General features: G+C 37.5%; 1 protein-coding gene across 1 annotated transcript in view; it reads right to left on the bottom strand.

Annotated features, from left to right (window-relative positions):
* Positions 1-9,008: 9,008 nt before the first annotated feature.
* Positions 9,009-23,603, bottom strand: part of VCAN (versican) — a 120,754-nt gene continuing 106,159 nt past the window's right edge. Inside the window, exons 14-16 of the mRNA XM_010863384.1 lie at positions 16,016-16,160; positions 10,307-10,489; positions 9,009-10,160 (exon numbers count right to left, since the gene is read on the bottom strand). Of these exons, the coding sequence (XP_010861686.1) occupies positions 10,033-10,160; positions 10,307-10,489; positions 16,016-16,160 (456 nt within the window). The 3' untranslated portion in view covers positions 9,009-10,032. The remainder of the gene's footprint in view (positions 10,161-10,306; positions 10,490-16,015; positions 16,161-23,603) is intronic.

Raw genomic sequence — 23,603 nt, 5'->3', positions numbered from 1 at the left:
CAGCCTGGAATGGCTCCTCCAAAAACAAAAGGAGGGGAAAAAAAAAAACACCTCTTCTCTGAAAAATAGAAGCAGACCTCTATCCAGAGAAACAAAATGGGTTGGCAGCCTCAAAATAGCAGTCTCTGCTCCTGTCTCTTCCCAGTTCCCCTTGTGTGGTCATAAAGCTTCAACAATATTGATGTTTAGTCTCAGAGAAAGTTATGTACATGTATAACTTGACATCTACTCTTTTCTTTGCTCCTTATTTTAAGACAAGCATTGAATACTGAACTTGATTGTGACTCCAAGCTGAGGAGTATCATTTTTAATTTTGGAAATTCAAGCCAGAGAACACAGCCTTAGGACCAAGCAATGTGCAGTGTGGCTATGTTTATTCATAACTGAAGCAGAAAAATGGCTAGCAGTTGCAACAATCACGTTCAGTGTCTAGTGGCTATAAGGAAGAAATAAAGATACAACCTCACAAAAGCTCACAATAAGATGCTGTGGAAGAAACCAAGAGATCCAGTGTAGCTGCTTGCAGACTGTAACGTGGCGTGCCCATCCAGTGATTGATAGGGACTGGGTGCCTGTGTGCATGCTAAGTCACTTCAGTCATATCTGACTCTTTGTGACCCTATGGACACCAGGCTCTTCTGTCCATGGGATTCTACAGGCAAGAATATTGGAGTGGTTTGCCATGCCTTCCTCCCGGGGGTCTTCCCGACCCAGAGATCAAACCTGTGTCTCCTTCGGCTCCTGCACTGCAGGCAGCTCTTTACTGCAGGGCCACTGGGAAAGTCCCCAAATTTCCCTGAACTGCATCTAAAAACACATAGGAATCCAGCAGGAAACAGATGACACAATCGAACAGGGTAAGTTGAGAGTTTAACCAGAGAACTATTGAAAATACAGGTGTGCAGCTTAAGGAAATCACAATTAATACTGCAATACCCCTGGGCCAGAATTGTGAGCTCTTCCTACCTCAGTCCTGAAGGGTCAAGTTGAGAGAGCAGCAGGGACTCAGAGGCAGAGAGGGCTACGTGGGGATGGGACTGCATCTCTCAGGGCTAAAGTAGGAGGAGAAGGGTGGAGAGTGTACCTGGAGGGCAAGCCTATGTCCTACTAAATCAGAGAATATTTTCGGTCTTCCATTTCACCCTGTATCCAGTTGCTACGAGGGGAACATGATGAATCATCAGAAACTGAACAGGAAACCAAACTGATTTAATTAGAAGAAAAAACCTAAAACTTTAATTGGCTAAAACAAATTAATTAAAATTCATTATATTGATTTGCTTAAGACTTCTAAATCAATTCCTCTATTCTTAAGCACATAATACCTAGAACAGCTGTTCCTGCCCAAAACATTTTTCTATGCATGTAAAATTAGGTTTATTTTGTAAACAATAACTTCTGGAGAATTTTGAGTTGTAGAATGCCAAGCTCTGATTTGCACACTGGAAAAAATACTCCATAGTAGTTTAAAAGATCATTTTGAAAATGATGTACCTGGAGACAGTAATACTATATGAGATATTGTGACAGTTGGGATAGAGAGATGATGATAATACAGGAAACTTTTGGAGGTAGAATTAATAGAATTTGGTGCTTGATTGAACATGGACAGAAATTAGGAGTCGAGAGTTAGGACTCTTAGGCTCCTAGTTTTAAAAAATAAGAAGTGTACCCAATTAGTGGGCGGGGTCAATAATAGTTCAATTTGGGACATATAAAACAATGTACTGCTGAAATCCAACCAGCTGAATATATACCTTTCCCACACAAGAAAGAGATATGGAAGTTATAATGTAGGAATGAGTTAAGGTACATGGTTATATCTGGAATCAGGTGAAGATGGAGAACAGAGCACACAATTGTTCAAGAATGGAGGCTTTAGCAACATTTTAAAATTCAGAGCTCTTCCTGCTTTAGTTCCATTGATAATCTTTCCCACCAGACAGTAAATCTCAGTGAGAACAGGGATTTGGCCTAGCTTGTTTTTAATGGTATCCTCAATATCTAGCATTGTGCTTGGCACATGGTAAGTCTCAATATACGTTACTGAATGAATGATGACTTGATCTGGCTAATGGGCATTGGAGAGGGTCATCTGATTTAAGAACTGGACTTATTTATAGATCAGTTCACTCTTAAGGATTCTCCCATCTATACCTCTTTTAGGGCTCCCCACTGAATTTGAAGTTTTTCCTGACTAGCTATTGCTTGGAAGTTACTTCTTGTTTGTTTCTATTTCTCAGTTGTTATATTTGTCTTAGTTCTTTCATTTAAGGCTTTGTCTCAGGTCTGTTTTTAAGAACCAATTATTTTTTAACCATACCTCTTTATCCAATTTTCTCTGTAGAGAAAGTGATTCTTTATTTATTTATTTATGTATTTATTTTGGTATAACCAGAGGCCCATTCAAAATTTGGAAAGTAATCAACAAACATGTTTGTAAGTAGATAGGTAATATAATGAAAGTCTGAAAATCTAAAAGTACTTTAAGTACAGTGTATCTTAAAGCAGTGGTCCCCAAATCAGGGTTGTTTATCCTGGGAGTATCCCAAGACTTTCCAGGGTGAGGGGGGTGGAAGATACATGGGCACACAAAAGGAAACAATTTCCAGAACTTCAACTTAAAAAAAATATATTTATTTGGGGCTGCATCAGGTCTTAATTGCAGCACACAAGGTCTTTTGTTGCAGCACATTGGGCTTCCCAGGTAAAGAATCTGCCTGCCAATGCAGGAGTGGAGAAGACAATGGCACCCCACTCCAGTACTCTTGCCTGGAGAATCCCATGGATGGAGGAGCCTAGTGGGCTGCAGTCCATGGGGTCGCTAACAGTCGGACACTACTGAGCAACTTTACTTTCACTTCTCACTTTCATGCATTGGAGAAGGAAACGGCAACCCACTCCAGTGTTCTTGCCTGGAGAATCCCAGGAACGGGGGAGCCTGGTGGGCTACCGTCTATGGGGTTGCACAGAGTCGGACATGACTGAAGCAACTTAGCAGCAGCCAATGCAGGAGACACAAGAGATGTAGATTATTCAATCCCTGGGTGGGGAAGATCCCCTGGAGAAGAAAACAGCAACCCACTCCAGTATTCTTGCCTGGAGAATCCCATGGACAGAGGAGCTTGATGGGCTATAGTCCATAGGAGTTGCAAAGAGTCAGACACAATTTAACATGAACATATGCATGCATGAGCTCTCTAGTTGTGGCACTCAGGCTTAGTTGCAGGCTTAGCATGTGGGATCCTAATTCCCCCACCAGGGATCAAAACCACATCTCCTGCAATAGAAGGCAAATTCTTAACTACTGGACTACCAGAGAAGCTCCCAACACTTCAACTTTTACCTGGCCTCTTTCCTATAAAATTCATCAGCCAAAGAAGGTGCCTTTGACTGTGTAGATCACAATAAACTGTGGAAAATTCTGAAAGAGATGGGAATACCAGACCACCTGACCTGCCTCTTGAGAAACCTGTATGCAGGTCAGGAAGCAACAGTTAGAACTGGACATGGAACAACAGACTGGTTCCAAATAGGAAAAGGAGTACGTCAAGGCTGTATATTGTCACCCTGCTTATTTAACGTCTATGCAGAGTACATCATGAGAAACGCTGGGCTGGAAGAAGCACAAGCTGGAATCAACACTGCAGGGAGAAGTACCAATTACCTCAGATATGCAGATGACACCACCCTTATGGCAGAAAGTGAAGAGAAACTAAAAAGCCTCTTGATGAAAGTGAAAGAGGAGAGTGAAAAAGTTGGCTTAAAGCTCAACATTCAGAAAACTAAGATCATGGCACCCGGTCCCATCACCTCATGGCAAATAGATGGGGAAACAGTGGAAACAGTGGCTGACTTTATTTTTCTGGGCTCCAAAATCACTGCAGATGGTGACTGCAGCCATGAAATTAAAAGACGCTTACTCCTTGGAAGGAAAGTATGAGCAACCTAGACAGCATATTCAAAAGCAGAGACATTACTTTGCCAACAAAGGTCCGTCTAGTCAAGACTATGGTTTTTCCAGTGGTCATGTATGGATGTGAGAGTTGGACTATAAAGAAAGCTGAGCACCGAAGAACTGATGCTTTTGAACTGTGGTGTTGGAGAAGACTCTTGGGAGTCCCTTGGACTGCAGGGAGATCCAACCAGTCCGTCCTAAAGGAGATCAGTCCTGGGTGTTCATTGGAAGGACTGATGTTGAAGCTGAAACTCCAGTACTTTGGCCACCTGATGCGAAGAGCTGACTCATTTGAAAAGACCTTGATGCTGGGAAAGATTGAGGGCAATCTTTCCCATATTGAGGAGGAGAAGGGGTTTGGGTAAACTCCAGGAGTTGGTGATGGACAGGGAGGCCTGGCGTGCTGCAGTTCATGGGGTCGTAAAGTGTTGGACACGACTGAGCGACTGAACTGAACTGAAGAAGGTGTCTGTGGTGGAGACCATTGGTTTTACTTTTGCTTCTTTTTAAAACCAGTTCTCCTAAACTTTAGAATTCATCAGAATCACCCTGAGTGCTTGTGAAAGCCCAGGTTGCTCTTCTCAGTCCTAAAATTTCTATTTCATTAGGGCAGGGTCTGAGGATTTGCATTTCTTACAAATTTTTAGGTGATGTTAATGTTGTTGTTTCAGAGAACAAGCTTTGAAAATCTAAAGCTTTAGAATAAACCAAAACCATTTATTAAAAACAAACAAACAAAAAACCCACCACATCAAACACACTCTTCATCTGTCCTGAGTCTTAGGATGCACTGACCTGGGATGTAAAAATTATAAACAAACAAAAGGACAAATCCAAATGAATGACTCTAGTGACACCAATAAATTTTAAGAAGGATTTCATTGAGATGTCAACTGACAAATAATTGAAAATAATTTTTGATAGACCACTATGTGATGTTTGGCATATAATTTAAAAAGAAGCTTAAAAAATTTGAGTAGCTTTGCTTAATAAAACTATCATTTCCATTTACGTAAGTTTTTTTTCCACTTTTAAATCTATAAGAATAAAATAGGAATAGAATTGATGCTAAGCCATGACACATTCTAGTTTCATGGAAATGTGAATTGTGATAAACAGTCCTAATCATCTCATTGAGCTGTATTTTTAATAAAATGTTACAATTTGTGTAATGACTTTTCAAAGTTTGTAAGAACATTATATTGCTTTGACCAATTTTATATCTGTAAATTACAATGATAACTCAATCCAGATTTTTAACTTTACACCTTTATGTTCCTAAAATTAATTTTTCACTTCAAAGTACAAATTTTGATGTATATGTGTTGATAGCTTAATCAACAGAAGATTTTCAAGTACATAAATATATAATATTTAGATACAATTACATGTGGGAAGTGAAATTAAAAAACCAAGTCCAAAAATAAGAAAAACATAAAATATCTGACTGTTAAAAGATTATTTTCCTTCAGTTGTTTTTTAGATGGATGAGAATGGGAATCAAACTAGTATGGTATTTAGAGTCCTGCTGAATATATTTAAGAGTGATGTTACATGTTTATTTTAGAATGGCAATATTTATAATACGCCAAAAATAAAGTCCTTTACAACTGTTTTACTCTGTGATGAAAAACATTTTGGTTGACAATGTCAGATGTGATGGGGACACAGTTTAAAGTTTTATTTTAAAGTAAATACTATCAAAATCATTTACAACTTACTGCCTTAAGGCAATCAACTTTTAATCTTCAACAGGGATCATTTGATGGATTCAGACAGGACTGTGAATTAAATTCCAATTAAAATCCAAGCTTTGCTTATTCTGTAAACATCTCAACAAAAACCATTCTTGTTCTTGTTTGGCATTTGCTCTTTCTAGTCCAGCTGGGATCCAAACACACAGAAATGAGTAATAATGGGAAAAGATTACACACTCTTGAATGACTCATTCAAAGACCTTTATCAACTTTCTGTAGACTTGTTTTAGAAAAGAATCATTTGGATAAATTCTGGTGTGTTTAGCAGATGGGAACTGCAGCACAATTAAAAAAAAAAAAAGATGTACAAGTTGTACAAAACCATCACTGCGGGGCCTTTTTCTTCAGAAATCCTTTCACTGCATTTTAATACTAGGAAACATTAAAAGAAACACAATAAAACATGTTGAAGCTATCACCGAGTCTTTAACCACTTGATAGTAACATCTTTTGCTTTTATCTAAGATATATTTCCTCTTGGAGATTTCTTTGCTTGGGAGACACTCATGTATAGCCCATTCATGAAAGCAACTCTGCACTTTTGGGCAACCTATTATATTCTTTTCTGTCCATTTCCAAACTCGACAACTTAAGTTTGCATGATATATGCCTTCTGGACAATTAGCTCAAGGCTAATCCAGTTCTTACTTTCTGCTCTGTAACTGAAAATTCACTTAAGATCAGCAAAGTTCCTATCACATCAAAATGATGTATTCCTCTCTATGGGGCTTCCCTGGTGGTACAGTGGTAAAGCATCCACCTGCCAATGCAGGAGACACGAGTTTGATCCCTGAGTCAGGAAGATCCTCTGGGGAAAGAAATGGCAACCCACTCAAGTATTCTTGCCCGGAAAACTCCAGGGACAGAGGAGCCTGACTGGCTACAGTCCAGGGGGTTGCAGAGCAGAAAGGACTTAGCAACTGAACAACATTCCTCCCTATACAATCTCTCATATCTCTTCTATTTCAGCTACCCCAGAAGACCACCTCTTCTTACATAGCTCCTTATGGTAGGGGCACATTCTTCCCCTGATATGCAACCCAGCTTTTAGAAATGAATAGAAAACCACCTCTGGCTGATATTGAGTAGTGCTGAGTCTCCTTAAACTTCTCACTTTGTCCCAGTATTATAGGTAATGGAACATCTCATAGCCTCTATTATTTGTACCTAGATCAATAAAAATTTATTTGATGGATTTATAAACATCTAATAAAGGTGTATGTGTGCTTGTGCTCAGTCACCCAGTGGTGTCTGACTCTTGTGACCCCATGGACTATAGCCTGCCAGGCTCCTCTGTCCATGAAATTCTCCAGGCAAGAATACTGGAGTGGGTTGCCGTTTCCTACTCCAAGGGATCTTCCCAAGCCAGGGATCAAATTCACGTCTTTTGGGTCCCCTGCATTGGCACATATAGGTGGGCCACTGTGCCACATACTTACATACTCCCTGGAGTAATTTCTCTTTAAAGGTCTGTATAGATATGACAGCACATTAAAAGGACAAGCTCAACAAGGAAAAGTATCTCTGCTGCATCTAATCATGCCTTCCCATATATTTTTGACATTCCAAGAAAGAAACCTCAAAATAACTTTCCACTCACCTTTGTCCTTTATGATATCTTCTATACAACTGGAGTATATACAATGGATTTGTTCTTTCACAGCATTAATAAATATATTGAATAGAACTGACTGTAAAATAACTCACATGGGATGCATTCAGTATAAAAAAACCTTACATTGGCAGGAACCTGTGTAGCTTGCTCACTGTAGAATCTCCAGGGCCTAGTCCAGTGCCTAATACATAGTAAGTACTTAGTAATAGTGAATGAATGAAAATAAAGGGATGAATGAATATATGGATGGATAGGAACTTGGTGTTTGTGACATCTTCTGATCATTTTGTTAGATATGATCTTCTAGCCAGTAAATTAACCTCCTGAATCTTTAACAACTGAGAATATATTATTTTATATTTTTATTCAGAGTATCATGCAGGTTGTAGAGATGACCTGCATCCTCTACAAACAAACTATGCAACGGGGCACAAATGCCTTAAATTCTCTAAGCTGTTCCCTCGTCAATGAGACGGTAACAGCCTCTCTGTTAGGCTTGCTGGGAGATGAGGCACATTAAACACTTGGCCTGGTTAATAGGAAGAATTGTGTAAGTGTGACCTATCACTTTTCCTACTGCATGTTTCTTTCATTTTTGAGATCAATGCCTAAGAATGCGGTTGTAAACATTATCAGAATTACTATCTCCAATTTTTGCAGGGACATTTATAATCATCTCTCTGCTAGCCATAAAATCATTTCATTCAAGCCAGCAGCTTATACTCCATGATAGATCTAGAATGTAAAAATGTTGGTACACATTAGGATTTAAAGTTATAAATATGTAAATAAATACATGTAAATATAAAAAAAATGTAAATAACCAGACCAGTCACAGTATAGTAAAAGAAGGATTTTAGGTTTCTTTGGTGAAACAAAAGCAGGTATAAAAAAGTTACAAAGATTTTAGATTTTCATTCACAAAAAAAAAACAATCATTCACATTTTACACTATACATGTTATAATATAAATACAGGAACGTATTATGTGCATTGTAATGAAAGAGGAAAAATAAAAACCTCATAGGTAGACACAGAGTTCTTCTGTGCTCTAGAACACCCAAAGGTTGGTCACATTTAACACAGCAACCGAGGAAACTTGCCTAAAGACAGGGTGTATGACGGTGGCTACTGTAGCTCCTTCTAGTCAAAAGAGGTTCTGAGAAAAAGAATCCCTGTTGGGTCTGCTCTTTTTCTATTCGCATTTTATTTTTTATCTTGAGCTCTCAAGATCATTCTAAACTAAAATTAGGAAAAGACACCTAAATGCTTTCTTTCCATCACAGGGTTTCTTTAAACATTAAATTAAGCAGATAATAATTCAAAGTCATCTTTAGCAGTCATTTTATTCAAATTAAGGGGAGAAAATGGAATGGGAAGAGATAGGGAGAAATTTCAACACATACACTCCACCTAATAAGAAGCAATGCCCATACTATTTCTATATATGTGCTCCTTGCTTAGAATGGGCAAACACCATTTGCTGAAAGCTAGACACTTTTCCACTCTTCTTTATAATAAAACACTTAATGCATTCTATCCATCACATTATTTAATCAGGGACAGAGTACCTAGATTATACGATTCCAAACTGTGAGGGAAATATAAAGGCTAAAACCGAAAAATAACTACCAACTACGTCAATGTTCAGGTTTGAGGGAAAATAACATCCAATAAATTAAATCAGTATGGCTTACTTCATTTATTTATGTATGCTTCACAGCTGCAGCATTCATACATGAACATTCAAAACTTTATAAAAGATTAAAATGGTTATATATACAAAATTTCTTTCTTTGAATGTGTGTTGTTTTAACAAACCCCCTCCCTCCAGAACCCCAGGTCTATATCCATTTGAAATGTGTTGATCTGTAATCTTGCAAGTTAGTGTTAAGAAAGCCATTAAAAAGGAGACCCAGTTGAGTTAATAATTAGCACTTTGACCCCTAGAAAATGCTCCTGGTCATAGAAAAGTCCTCCATTCAGGCCTTTCTTGTAAGTGAAAAAAAAAGGAACGCAGCAAAAAAAAAATAATATAAAATAAAGAGTTCCATGTTGCAGTCTCTAGTTTCATTGGGATCCCATTAGCCAGGCTTCAGCATCACATGGAAGCCAACTGTACCTGTGGTGGAGATGGGACAGTGACCTACAAAATTTTGTGTTTGTTAATTGTCCAGCAAAAGCTGTCTTCAGTCTTGCTGACAAAGAGCAGGGAAAACCATTTCCAGCCTAAACAAACTACAAAAAGCAGCCGAACCAATGATTAAAGACCTCTAAGGCTCCGTAATCATCATTAAATATGCTTGAACTCAGTGACTTTTTATTTTATATACAGGATTAAAATCAACATTAAATCATCTTATTTACATTGCCATTGGTGCTGAAATGGAGCTTTTTAAATAGTACAGTAGGCTGGTATACATTATAAAATGGTCTGCACTGGAGGCAAATAGAAAACTAAAGAAATTAGGCTGGAAATGGTTCCATTCTGCTCTCATTTTCCTTTCTTTTGTTTGCTTTCTTTTTGAATGCCAATACTTTGATTTAAAATGTTTTGGGAGCACGGCAACCCAAAATGACTGGACTGGACGGTGTTCCAAAAATCCAAACCAACTGATAATACTTCTCTAGGTGATAGGAAAGGCACAGGAAGTTAGGACTTTGGCTGAAATGATGAAAACATGTGTATGCCATTTTAGGGATCAGCGCCTTGATTCTTGCCACCTTCGGCTCCAACGGTGATCATGTTTTGATGTATTTATTGAATTGTCCTTTGCTGATGAGGAATTTTTAAAATATTTCTTAGAATAAGTCCTTTGGTATGCAGATGCTACATGGAAGGAAAGAAAGAAAGAAAAGAAAACACAATAATATTACTTGCTCCATACCCTAAACTACCAATACCGTAGCCGTAAAATGAGGGTGTCTAGTACTTGTTATAGCATGGTTGTCCATTCTTTCTAAAGGACCACTTACGGTTCAGGCAGGTAATTTTAGGCATAGCCCATCTTCCATTTCCTAGGCAACGGATAGTTGGAAGGTGGCGTTGAATGAAACCATCTTTGCAGTGATATCTAATCAAGGAGTTGATTTCATAACGAGGTTTCATCTTTCCAAAGGTCTTGGCATTTTCTACAACAGGGGGCTGGCCGCAAGCAACTAAAGAAAAGTAAATTGGGTTATTTCCAAATAATCTAAATATTTCTGTTAGTATAAGACACTTCTTTTTTTTTCTTTCCTTCTTTATTTTACCCAATCAAGTACCTTCAGTAATCATTTAGACTAAGAAATTGACAAATTTCAAGACAAAATGAAACATTGAGGCTTTGGGCCTGGTTTGAATCTCAGATTCTGTCATCTTGAATTGTGTGTGTGTGTTTGTTTTTTTTTAAAGGAACCATAAGGCATGTGGTTATACATTCATTTGTCCGTTTGGAAGAGCTACTGTTCTGAAAAAATTCCAAATTAAAAGGCATCTGTCTCATGTTACTATGTGGCCTATTGGTTTTGTCTCTATCCCAATGGTTTTATTTACCACTCACCTTCACTTCAAACAGGTTACCCTTGCAGCTCAGCTGGTAAAGAATATGACCACAATGCGGGACCTGGGTTCGATCCCTGGGTTGGGAAATCCCCCTGGAGAAGGGAAAGGCTACCTACTCCAGTATTCCAACCTGGAGAATTCCATGGACTGTATAGTCCATAGGGTCGCAAAGAGTAGGACACGACTGAGTGACTTTCACTTTCACTTTTCACTTCAAATAATAATAGATTTCTAACAATTATTATTTCCATTTCTCTGAAAAAATTTACAATGTATAATAACAACATAGCTCTAAAATATGGACTTTTCAGTGTAAATAAAATACATCCAGGTTCAATTATGTTTATTTGTTCTTTCTGTCTTCTCTATGGAGACAGAGAGCAAGTCAGGACATAGTATTCATGCCTCAGTTTTGTAATTACCTTATATATATAAATTTCAACTCTTAAGAAAGGTAGGTAAAGGTAAATCTTAGAATATATAACCATCATTTTTAACCTACAATAAAAAACTCTGAATAGCAACAAACTTAGTGATGATAGAAATAGTAAAAAGGAAATAACAGTAAAAAAAACTTTGTAATTTTGAAATTCAAGAAGGTAGGAAAATTGATTCAACAACATTTGTATTAATTTGTAATTTTACTCATATCAGCGTACTTGCTTTAAAAATATACTAATTTAACTCTAAGTGATTGTGTTTTGCTATATAGTTCTAATAAAAATATAACTTAACTTCAATATAATTTCCCTGAATGACATTTCCTACCCATAGTTTACTTTAAGAATGCCATCACAAGGCCTACAAGGGTATGCCATAGTCTCTTATGAAATAATGCAAATCTTCAATGGGAGAATGATTACCAGAAACCTCGGAACCAAGAGGTTTAGATGTCAACATCCTAAAATAACCAGGCAAGAATACTAGTGTGGATCGCCATGCCCTCCTCCAGGGGATCTTCCTGACTCAGGGATTGAACCCGTGTGTCTCTTATGTCTCCTGCACTGGCAGTCGGGTTCTTTACCGCTAGCGCTACCTGGGAAGACTATTAAATGGTTGCGAATGTTAAATTTATGTACATATCCAGAAGGCTGTTTACAACCAGATTCTTTTGCAGTGACAAATGCAGGTTTAACTTAAATATTTAGCTCTTTAATTTACTTCTGCCTAACAAAACAAGTTAGAAAGTATTGACCCTATAGCAAAAATTGTCTTTAATAAAACACAATCCAGGCATATTTTTTTCATTCACATAAGAAATTGTGTCTCAGATAGCCATAACCTAAAAATAGTTTATAAAATCCTGCTATCTAAAACTAAGAAATTAGAAGTATTTATGCATATAGTTCCTTTTCACAAATTCCTAGAAGGTAAACTGAGAATTCTATAATAATATGTTATTTTCAATTAATAGTCTACACTATATATAGTTCAATGATAACCCCCATCTGCATATCTACACTTCTTTTATTGTAATATGAAAAGTCTACACTAGGGCCCAGACACCAGTAAGTATCAGAATGAGATAGCAATGATATCAGTTAGAAAACTCATACTTGATTCTGGCAAATTAAAAGTTGTCTTTAAATTTGAGAGGAAAGCAATGTATAGATTTCTTCCAAAACTATAAACGAAGACTTATTTTGAAGTTAAAATAATTCAAGGAGTGTGGAATTGGCAAGGAAAGGCAAATAGACTAGAAACAGATCCACATATACATGCTTGATATTTGACAGAGCAACATGGCGGAGCAGTAGCGAAAAGGCAGTTTTTTTTCATTTGGACAATTGGGTATTCATATGGAAAAAATTTTGGTTCCCTACCTCAGACAGTCCATGGGAGATCAATTCTAGATGGTACACATACATAAATGTAAAAGATAAAACTATAAAGCATTTAGCAAACAACATAGGATATCTTTCCAATGTTAGGGTAGGTAAGAATTTCTTAAGACACAAAAAGGCTTAAAGCATAAAAGAAAACTCAACAAAATAAACAACTCTATTTATCAAAAAATGCCGTAGGGTAAAGAAAAGCTACAAACTAGGAGTAGATATTTGCAACATACAATTATCAGGGGATTAGAAACTAGGACATTAAAAACAAAAACAAAATACAAAAAAAACACAAACTCCTGCAGATCAATATATATAAGAGAAGCAATCAATCTTTCAAAATAAGCAATAGAAATGAGCAGATAGCTTACAAAAGAAGAGCTATGCATATATGAAAAGATTTCCAAGAAGAATCATCCAAGACAATGCAAGTTAAATCAGAAGAGATAACATTTTATACCCACCAGACTGGCAAAAATTTCAAAGTCCGATAAGATCAAATGTTGGAGAAGATGTGGAGTAACAGGACCCCTCACACATTGCTGGTGGGAGTGCAAATTGGTACAACCACTTTGGAAAATAATTTGGCATTTTCTAGTAAATTTGATGGTATATACATCCTATGACTCAGCAGTTCACTCCTGGAGAAACACTCTATGGAAACTTGCAGAGATCTACCACAAACAAGTTCAAGAATATGCATAGTCACATTGTTTATAATTGCAAAAACACTGACTATAACCCAAATGTCCACTTGTAGAACTGATAAATAAAATGTTATATAGTTATACAATGTAATACTACACAGCAGCAACAATGAAGAAATACAGCTACATGCATCGATGACGTGGATTAATCTGACAAACATAATGCTGAACAAAAACAGCAAGGCACAAAATACAAACTTAAAGTTCAAAAATGTGCAGAACCAAACAATTTGCTTACAGATACAAGCATAAGTGACCATTTTTAAGAGAAAAGTAAGGGAATTAAGTCATTATCTGTGGTTGGATTTGGAGATAAATGGATGGGATTGGAAAAAACTTGCAGAACGCTCCAAAGATGCATGAATGGCATGTACTAAGGTTTGTTTTTTTTAATTCTTTTGTAAATAATGTAATTCTTCTTTGTAATTAATTAAAACTACCTAGGTCTGTAAAGATGTATAAATTATCTGTAAAGAGAAATGAGTCTATACAGACATTTATAAAATTCATAAAATTCCCCAGGGTAAAGATTAACAAAGAATTAAGTTTACATAAATAAAAATCAGACAGTAGGGAGATAAAATATATGAATTGTTTTGTTCTGGTTTCTTCCTCGTTTAACGAGGTAGACCTAATGTTTTGTAAATCTTTCCCCATTGGGAAATGTATACCATGATGCTGCTTTTGTGAATCCTTTTTAGATCTAGGCCAGTGGTTTTCAACCGGGGGCAGTTTTCTTCCTCTTCCCGCTTCCCCAGGGATAGTTGGCAATGGCTAGAGACGTGGATGGCTGTCACAAAGCAGAGGAGGAGGATGGAGAGTGGGGGAGAATGCCTCTGGCATTCAGTGCATAGAGGGAAGTGTTGCGTGTTCAGTTGCTTAGTTGTATCAGACTCTTTGCGATCCCATGAGCTATAGTCCACCAGGCTCCTCTGTCCGCGGGATTTTCCAGGCAAGAATAACTGGAGTGGGTTGCCATTTCCTCCTCCAGGGGGTATACCTGACCCAGGGAGCGAACCCATGCCTCTTGCATCTCCTGCGCTGGCAGGTGAATTCTTTACCCCTGAGCCACCTTGGAGGCCATAGAGGGCAGAGATGATGCCAAACGCTCTGCAAGGCACAGAACAGCCCCCGCAACCAAGGGCTGTCGGGCCCAGAGTGTCAGTAGTGCTGCTGTAACATACCCCAGTATAGGAAGAAACAACACTGGAGATAAAAGAACGTTTGCGTCATAAACCGAAAAGTATGACTCTGGGGGCATTTGGAGATCTAAGAAGGCAAACGACATTTGGATAAAGACAGACAGTTCACTAAGGACTTCTCACACTAGGGAACAACAGGGAAACAGCAGGGAAAACAGCAAATAACTTGATTTGCTGTTTTCACAGGCTTAAGTGCTAAAGTAACATACATAGTCAGGAAAGCTGCTCACACAGAAAGGATATTCAGAATAAATTCTGTTTCAGAGAAGAGAATAGCAGAGTGAAATAATCACAGATACTGAGTTTCGACTCAGCTTTGTGTAAATTACTGTTCTCTGTATTTTAACAGAATTTCTCACTGGTGTTTAAGTCTTTTCTAAAATATCTATAGAGTATATATTTTTCATTTTATCATTTTTATATTAAAAAATAAGTCAAATGGATTTTATATTTTGCATTTGTACTTTGTACTCTTAATTGAGGTGGGTAAAATCTGGGTCTAGAAGTTAAATATGCATGTTCTAACACCATTATCAATTGTAACCAGGTTTAAAAATTGTGATGCAATTCTTGTTGTTTTTTTTTAAGGAAGAAATCTACGTAGTATGGCTTAGAATTCAAACATATTGGTCAATGATAAATACTGAAAAATCAGCTTCATTAATTTTATCTGTTAATGTCAACTAAGCAATTCTCCTCATTCTAGAATTTATATTATAAATGTTTTTGTTTTATCACTTCTTGAAAATAGTCATAATAGATATAGGGATGGTATTTTTGTTTTGTGGTTTATGAGCATAGATTGAGCTTCTAAGGGACTGATTGAAAAACTCAAATGCCTATAAAGACCAGGAGCTTAACCAAAAAGGAGGGAAAGTCCGAATGAGGAGCACAATGAGGTGGGGACCACAGCCCCCACCAAGGCAGGCAGTGTTGTTTAGCTGCAGTACTTTAAGCCACTGATAAATTTGAACCAAATTAGGGCCAATGGCACTAAGTGGTCTTTTTTATTTTTAAGTAAAAAATAATTCACATTATCTTATGGTATATCCCAGTTTTTTATTTTTGATAACTAATTTTTTTAATGCTTTCCTCATCAAAATTAACAGATTTGTGGGCCCTTGGGGCTGACAGTTGTTTTTCTTAAAAATACTGACAGGTAGTTTTTTTTTTTACATAAATGCTACATTATTGTCTTAAGCATTCGAAATCTAAAATGAAGACATTACTGAAAACAAACTTTTCAATTAAATTGAGAAAGTAAACTGTTCCAGAGCAATAAGGATGCTGTATATGACATCCAGCTTATGTCTCAAAGAATGACGTTTATTCTTCCTGAATTTACTTGATAACTGAAATGCAGATTAAGTATACCTTACTGATGGGTTAATCATTACCTGTTCCTTTCTTGCAGGTGTAGGTGAGATGGTAATTGCAGGGAACGTCATTCCACTGGCCATTCTCATGCCATATAATCACAACACAATCTTCTCCAGTAGAAAAGAAGCTGTCTGGTTGGTTCGGCCTCCAGTTCTCATATTGCTGTAAAAATGCAGGGAAAGATAACTGTTGAAGCATACTATAAAAGCGATGGCTCCATCACAGCACAATTGAATTAGAATGGGCTCAGCAATTCCTGTTGAACAATTTAGCTCAAATAATTTTGGTGGTAAAGATTTTTACACTTTGAGTGGAAAATATGTGTTATCTCCAAGTCTCTCTTCAAGAAATATGCATATTTTTTCCTTTGACAATGAGATATATCTAAGGAATTTGGTGCTATTAATAGTGCTTCCCAGTGGTGCTAGTGGTAAAGAACTCTGCTGCCAATATAGGAGACAAGAGATGCGGGTTCAATCCCTGGGTCAAGAAGATCCCCTGGAAGAGGGCATAGCAACACACTCCAGTATTCTTGCTTGGAGGATCCCGCGGACAGAGGAGCCTGGCGGGCTACTGTCCGCAGTGTTGCAAAGAGTCGGACACAACTGAAATGACTTAGTGTGCACGTGTGTGTCCTAGATTTCTAAATATGAAATCAATGCTCATTTTAAGAATTTTAACCATGGCATTATTGTTAACTGTAACAACATTAATGGCAGTGCAACAACTAGAGACAAAAATCATAAACTCGGCACTCTGATCTACATGTTTCCTTCCAGACTCTATGTGTACATATACTGTTATGTAGTTGTGATTATAGTGTGATAAAAGGTTCAGTCCTTCATTTATATTTTTATCACTATAAAGTAGCTTTCTTTGTCTTATTGAATTAAATTGTTTTATCCAAATTCTTTGATATATTGATATATATGTAAATTGCTATATTTGTTCTTTATTTATCTAATATACCTATGCCCGTCATTTTACACTCAACTTCCCTGAGTAATTCTGCTTTAGATATGATTCTCATGTACACCATACAGTTGTGTTTGCTTTATGATCCGATCTGCAAGTTTCTTTAATAGGAATATTTATCACATTTGTGTATATTGATATACAAGATAATGCTTTTAAAATACATCTTACTAAAAATGTTTTTTAAATGAATGTTCAGATAATTAAAAAGAATTTTATTGATCTGATGTTTTTCTACTGGTTGCCTTTATATCTTTAGATAATTCCTATTGATTCTCTGGTTTGAGCAATGACATGTAACCAGAAATATCTTTTGCCTTCCACTAGTTTCACTTTTCACTTTCATGCATTGGAGAAGGAAATGGCAACCCACTCCGGTATTCTTGCCTGGAGAATCCCAGGGAAGGGGAGCCTGTTGGGCTGCCGTCTATGGGGTCGCACAGAGTCGGACTCGACTGAAGCGACTTAGCGGCAGCAGCAGCGATACTGGAACATGGAACAACAGACTGGTTCCAAATTGGGAAAGGAGTACTTCAAGGCTATATATTGTCACCCTGCTTATTTAACTTATATGCAGAGTGCATCATGAGAAATGCCAGACTGGATGAAGCACAAGGTGGAATCAAGATTGATGGGAAAAAAATCAATAACCTTAGATATGCAGATGACACCACTCTTTTGGCAGAAAGTGAAGAAGACCTAAAGAGCCTCTTGATGAAAGTGAAAGAGGAGAGTGAAAAAGTTTGGGGCTAGTGCACTGGGACGACCCAGAGGGATGGTATGGGGAGGGAGGAGGAGGAGGGTTCAGGATGGGGAGCACATGTATGTGCTGTGATGGATTCATTTTGATATTTGGCAAAACTAATACAATTATGTAAAGTTTAAAAATAAAATAAAATTAAAAAAAAAAAAAAAAGTTGGCTTAAAGCTGACCATTCAAAAAACTAAGATCATGGCACCCGGTCCCATCACTTCATGGCAAATAGATGGGAAAACAATGGAAACAGTGACAGACTTTACTTTTGGGGGCTCCAAAATCACTGCAAATGGTGACTGCAGCCATGAAATTAAAAGATGCTTGCTCCTTGGAAGAGAAGCTATGACCAACCTAGACAGCATAGAGATTACTTTGCCAACAAAGGTCAGTCTAGTCAAAGCTATGGGTTTTCCAGTAGTCATGAATGGATGTAAGAATTGGACTAAAAGAAAACTGAGCGCCAAAGAATTGATACTTTCGAACTGTGGTGTTGGAGGAGATTCCTGAGAGTCCCTTGGAACACGAGGAGATCAAACCAGTCAATCCTAAAGGAAATCAGTCCTGAATATTCATTAGAAGGACTGGTGCTGAAGCTGAAACTCCAGTACTTTGGCCACCCAATGTGAAGACCTGACTCATTGGAAAAGACCTTGATGCTGGGAAAGATTGAAGACAGGAGGAGAAGGGGATGACAGAGGATGAGATTATTGAATGGCAACCTGTCCAGTTGGTGATGGACAGGGAAGCCTAGCATGCTGCAGACCATGGGGTCGCAAAGGGTCAAACACGACTGAGCAACTAAACTGAACTGAACAGTGATATTTGCCTTTTATTTTAGCACCAATAATAGATGAAACCCTATTCTAGGTACTTCGTATGCATTATCTCTTACAATGATCCAGCAAGACTGGGAATAACTTGGACCTTAGAAATGTTAAACACCCAGAACTTTTTGGTTTACATTCAATTTTTTGTCACCTTAAAATGTAGCCTCCATATCAAGCAACAATTACATGAAAAACATAGTCCTTATGCCTATTCAAAAGTAACAAACTTTAGTGAGATGAAAATAATATTGCACTATAAATAAGAAAGCAGTTTCCCAGCTGCCAGACTCTTAACTAGAATGTGATACAGGACAAGTTTGTTCAGGTCTGTCTGACTCGACTTGGGTACTGCTTTCCCAATATGCTTTCCTTACTGTCAGCTTTTACATCACATCTAATGTTGACCAGACTGGTGGAGACACATTTCCTTCATCTGAAAGGAATATAGATTCAGATTTATGGGACAATGGCAAATATGACATCTCTCTGGGCATACAGATTTATTAATCTTTTCTTGAATTAAATTTAAAATTAATTTCTAGTGGTAAAATCCGCCTACCAATGCAGGAGATGTAAAAGACACAGGTTTGATCCCTGGGTTGGGACGATCCCCTGGAGAAAGGCATGGCAACTCACTCCAGTATTCTTGCCTGGAGAATCCCGTGGACAGAGGAGCCTGGCAGACTCCAGTCCACTGGGTTGCAAAAAGTCAGACATGACTGAAGTGACTTAGCATGCATGCACCTTGAATTAAATTTAATAAGTTTGTGTGTAGAAAACAAACTTATGGTTACCAAGGGGAGAAGAAAGGAAGGAGAGAGAAATTGAGAGGTTGGGATTGATATATATATATATAAAATAGATAACTATACATGAAATAGATACTATACATAAAATAGATAACTAATAAGAACCTACTGTACAGCACAGGGAACTCTACTCAATACTCTGTAATGACCTCTGTGGGTAAACAATCTTAAAAAGAGCGTGTGTGTGTGTATGTGTGTGTGTGTGATTATCTGATTCACTTTGCTGTATAGCAGAAACTAACAACATTGTAAATCAACTATACTCCAATAAAAATTGTAAAAAAGGGGAAAAATAAGTCTGTGGTTGCAACAATGAATTAGATTCTATTTGAAAAAAGAGAAGAAAGAACTGAATATGACTGAAGGCAATTGTTCCCAATTCAGAGCATGCCAAGAGCTGTTATTTCCAAAAGCTATTTTTATGTTTTAAAAAAATGTATAGTAAATTTACTAGAAAATGGTTCAAATTTTCCTTTATCCTCAGGAAAAAAAAATGTGGTTTTTAAAACTTTATAGTGAAACAACCTAGATCTTTGAAAAATAACTTGTGAGATGAAGACCTTAAGTTTGAAAGGTAGACAATTAAGAAATCTTCTACTTTTCTTTCAATTTCTTTGCTTAACTTTGCTTTGAAATACACATCAATCATGTGAAAATTAAAATAGGAGACAAGAGACCTCTGCTATGTAAAAAGTGTCTCTGAAAAGTGATACAACTGCAAAGAATTAAGGGGAGGTTAGTAAAGATTTTTTTCCCCCAAAACACAGAATTAAGGATGTTTTTATTTCTCCTGTGGAAATCCAGAAATTACATGGATTTAAATCCATTCTCTTAGCCTGGAGGGTACCACCGAGTTACCCACTAGGTGACCCTTGGAAAGACGCTTAGAGGAACATACACACCAAGCCACTCTGCCTGGCAGGTTTTCCTGCAACAAGGAACTGACGTTTGATCTGACCTGGGTTTCTAATTATTTCTTTATTTTTCTTTCCTTATTATCTCTTACCCTCTGTGTTTTTTGTTTTTTGTTTTTTTTTGCTATCTTCCTTTATTAGATAATGGAAAAGGAAATGGAGCAACATTGCAGATAGAAATGTCACATTTGTCCTGCTGCTGTATAACTAAACTGTCTTTAATAGATGAATTAAAGCAGGATAAAATAAAAAATTAATAAGTAAAAGAATAAGAATCCCCTAAAACTAATAAAGATCTACATTTAATACTTTTATGGTGAAAGATTCCAGAGTTCCTCATATACTTAACTTGGAGCTCAATATTTTCTAGTTTACTTTCTAACTAACCGTTTCCAGGAAACCAGTGAATGTCCTCAAAGGTGGAAAATTTTCCAGTATCCCAACACATGTGTACACTGTGCAATGCTCCCCTCTCCTTGTCCCTCCCGTACTGTTCATCTCCCTTCTTTGCTCTATTTTTCCTCATAACACTGATTACCTTCCAATATCCTATGCATCTTATTTACTTATTGCATTTTTTTCTCCTTAGCAGAGTGTAAGCTCATTAAGGACAGGAGTTTGGGTTTCTTTTGTTTACTCCTGTATCCTCAGTGCCTGTATCCTCAGGAACTATGGCTGGCCCCTGATTGAAGATGTTGCTTCCCCCTGGTAAACTGTAAGCAAAACAATCACAAAGTCAGCAGAGTTAAATAACCGTTCTGGGAAACGGTTGGCAATGCACACCAAGAGTCTTAAAAAGTTCTCAACACTGGACCTCGTAATTCTACTTCTAAAGGGTTATCCTAAAAAATAACCAGAGGTGTGAACATTTTATCTAAAATATTACTTACACTAGTAGTAAGTGGGAAAAATATATAGAGCAAACATATATTTAGTAAATCTTGGGTACAGCCAGACAAATGGGATATTATATAAGCATTAAATATCTTGTTATTGAGGACTATACAGGAAGATGGAAGATACTAAAAGAAGTGTTAAGTTAAAAATCAAAGTACTAAAAATATACAATGATCCAAATTTTACACATACTCTCAGATGTAGCTGTTTGTATGCGTGCATATAAAGGATCAAAGAAAAATATGTGATCAAATGTCATATATAAAGTTTATACCCAGTGCTATGAGATTAAGGTAATATTTTATTCTACATATTCTTATAGGTTTGACAACTTGCCTTGAGTAAGTATGAATTACTTCTGTAATTAGTAAAAATGAACAGTATAAAATGATCTATGCAGTGATCAGAAAGAACTTACCAATTTCTCAGCTAGCCCTTTTTTAATCTAACCTCAAGAAATATCATTTCAAGTCATCCAAGTCCCTTAACTGCCGTGTATTTTGCAGCTGACATTTCCTCCTGATCTGAACAATAACCATCTCATTTTCACACTGAAATGAGATTCTGATTCCATGCCACCAAAGTAATTCTCAGGCCTTAAGCTGCCCAGACTCAGACCTCTGGTAAAAGATTTAATTGTTTTGGGTGGGAATTGCATTTGGCTCACAACAGTGATTTAAAACCCGTGTTCTGTGTTGTTGCTTGGCAGAACTGTGGCTTAATGGTGCAGGACCAAATTTTAAGTCTGTGGTTTTTACAAGAATGTCTGATAGCCACAGGCATGTCACACTATTACCTCATATCTGATTGCTCCATTGTGCACATTTATTTTGGCTTGGATGCTTTGATTTTGCTCCATGTTACTGCCAAACTGACTTAGCAAAGGAAACTGCAGTTTTCTGAACAACTTTCTTTGTATCCTTCTGAATTCTTTATAGCCTTATTTAATATCATTTATAGGACGAAAGAGTAGAAAAAATAAATCATTGATTTTAGGTTTAATGACGTATTTTTTTTTCCACTAAAGCTAAATGTGAGGAAATCGGTTCTGAGTTATAAGAATGTAACTGAGCCTTGTTCATATAGACCGTGACTCATACATACAGAAGTGTAGACTCTTGGATCAAGCAGAGAAAAATTCTCTACTTTCACCTGGATTATCTTCTCCTCACTGGGATTATAAGCCAACATTCTGGGTGATCCAGCCCAGATTGACCCTCTTCCAGGATTGGATGGACAAACTAAGAATTATCCCAAAAGACCAGCATGGTTTGGGGGAATTCATCTTAACATTGCAAACAGAAATAAATGCTGACCAGAGACTGCTTCTGTCTCAGAGACTCATGTTCACCATTGTAAACCTTGAACTCTTTTTCTTTCCCATAGAGACCAGAATTAGATCAATACCGTGTCTGAAAAGAAGCCCCTACATTACTTTGCATTTTTATTCTCTTCTGAGGGCAGAGGAAATTATGACATAAAAGTCACACAGCTGATGGCAAGCCAGATCAGATGTAAACTTTTCTACATGTTCTGTAATAGACTTGCATTTTATCAGATCAGATCAGATCAGATCAGTCGCTCAGTTGTGTCCGACTCTTTGCGACCCCATGAATCGCAGCACGCCAGGCCTCCCTGTCCATCACCAACTCCCGGAGTTCACTGAGACTCACGTCCATCGAGTCAGTGATGCCATCCAGCCATCTCATCCTCTGTTGTCCCCTTCTCCTCCTGCCCCCAATCCCTCCCAGCATCAGAGTCTTTTCCAATGAGTCAATTCTTTGCATGAGGTGGCCAAAGTACTGGAGTTTCAGCTTTAGCATCATTCCTTCCAAAGAAATCCCAGGCCTGATCTCCTTCAGAATGGATCTCCTTGCAGTTCAAGGGACTCTCAAGAGTCTTCTCCAACACCACAGTTCAAAAGCATCAATTCTTTGGTGCTCAGCCTTCTTCACAGTCCAACTCTCACATCCATACATGACCACAGGAAAAACCATAGCCTTGACTAGACGAACCTTTGTTGGCAAAGTAATGTCTCTGCTTTTGAATATGCTATCTAGGTTGGTCATAACTTTCCTTCCAAGGAGGAAGCGTCTTTTAATTTCATGGCTGCAGTCACCATCTGCAGTGATTTTGGAGCCCAGAAAAATAAAGTCTGACACTGTTTCCACTGTTTCCCCATCTATTTCCCATGAAGTGATGGGACCGGATGCCATGATCTTCGTTTTCTGAATGTTGAGCTTTAAGCCAACTTTTTCACTCTCCACTTTCACTTTCATCAAGAGGCTTTTGAGTTCCTCTTCACTTTCTGCCATAAGGGTGGTGTCATCTGCATATCTGAGGTTATTGATATTTCTCCCAGCAATCTTGATTCCAGCTTGTGTTTCTTCCAGTCCAGCGTTTCTCATGATGTACTCTGCATAGAA

The sequence above is a fragment of the Bison bison genome, unplaced genomic scaffold (assembly GCF_000754665.1).
Source record: "Bison bison bison isolate TAMUID 2011002044 unplaced genomic scaffold, Bison_UMD1.0 scf7180017864490, whole genome shotgun sequence".
In the NCBI taxonomy this organism is placed as follows: domain Eukaryota; kingdom Metazoa; phylum Chordata; class Mammalia; order Artiodactyla; family Bovidae; genus Bison; species Bison bison.
The sequence above is the reverse complement of the archived record's forward strand: the minus strand, read 5'-3'. Positions and strand labels throughout refer to the sequence as shown.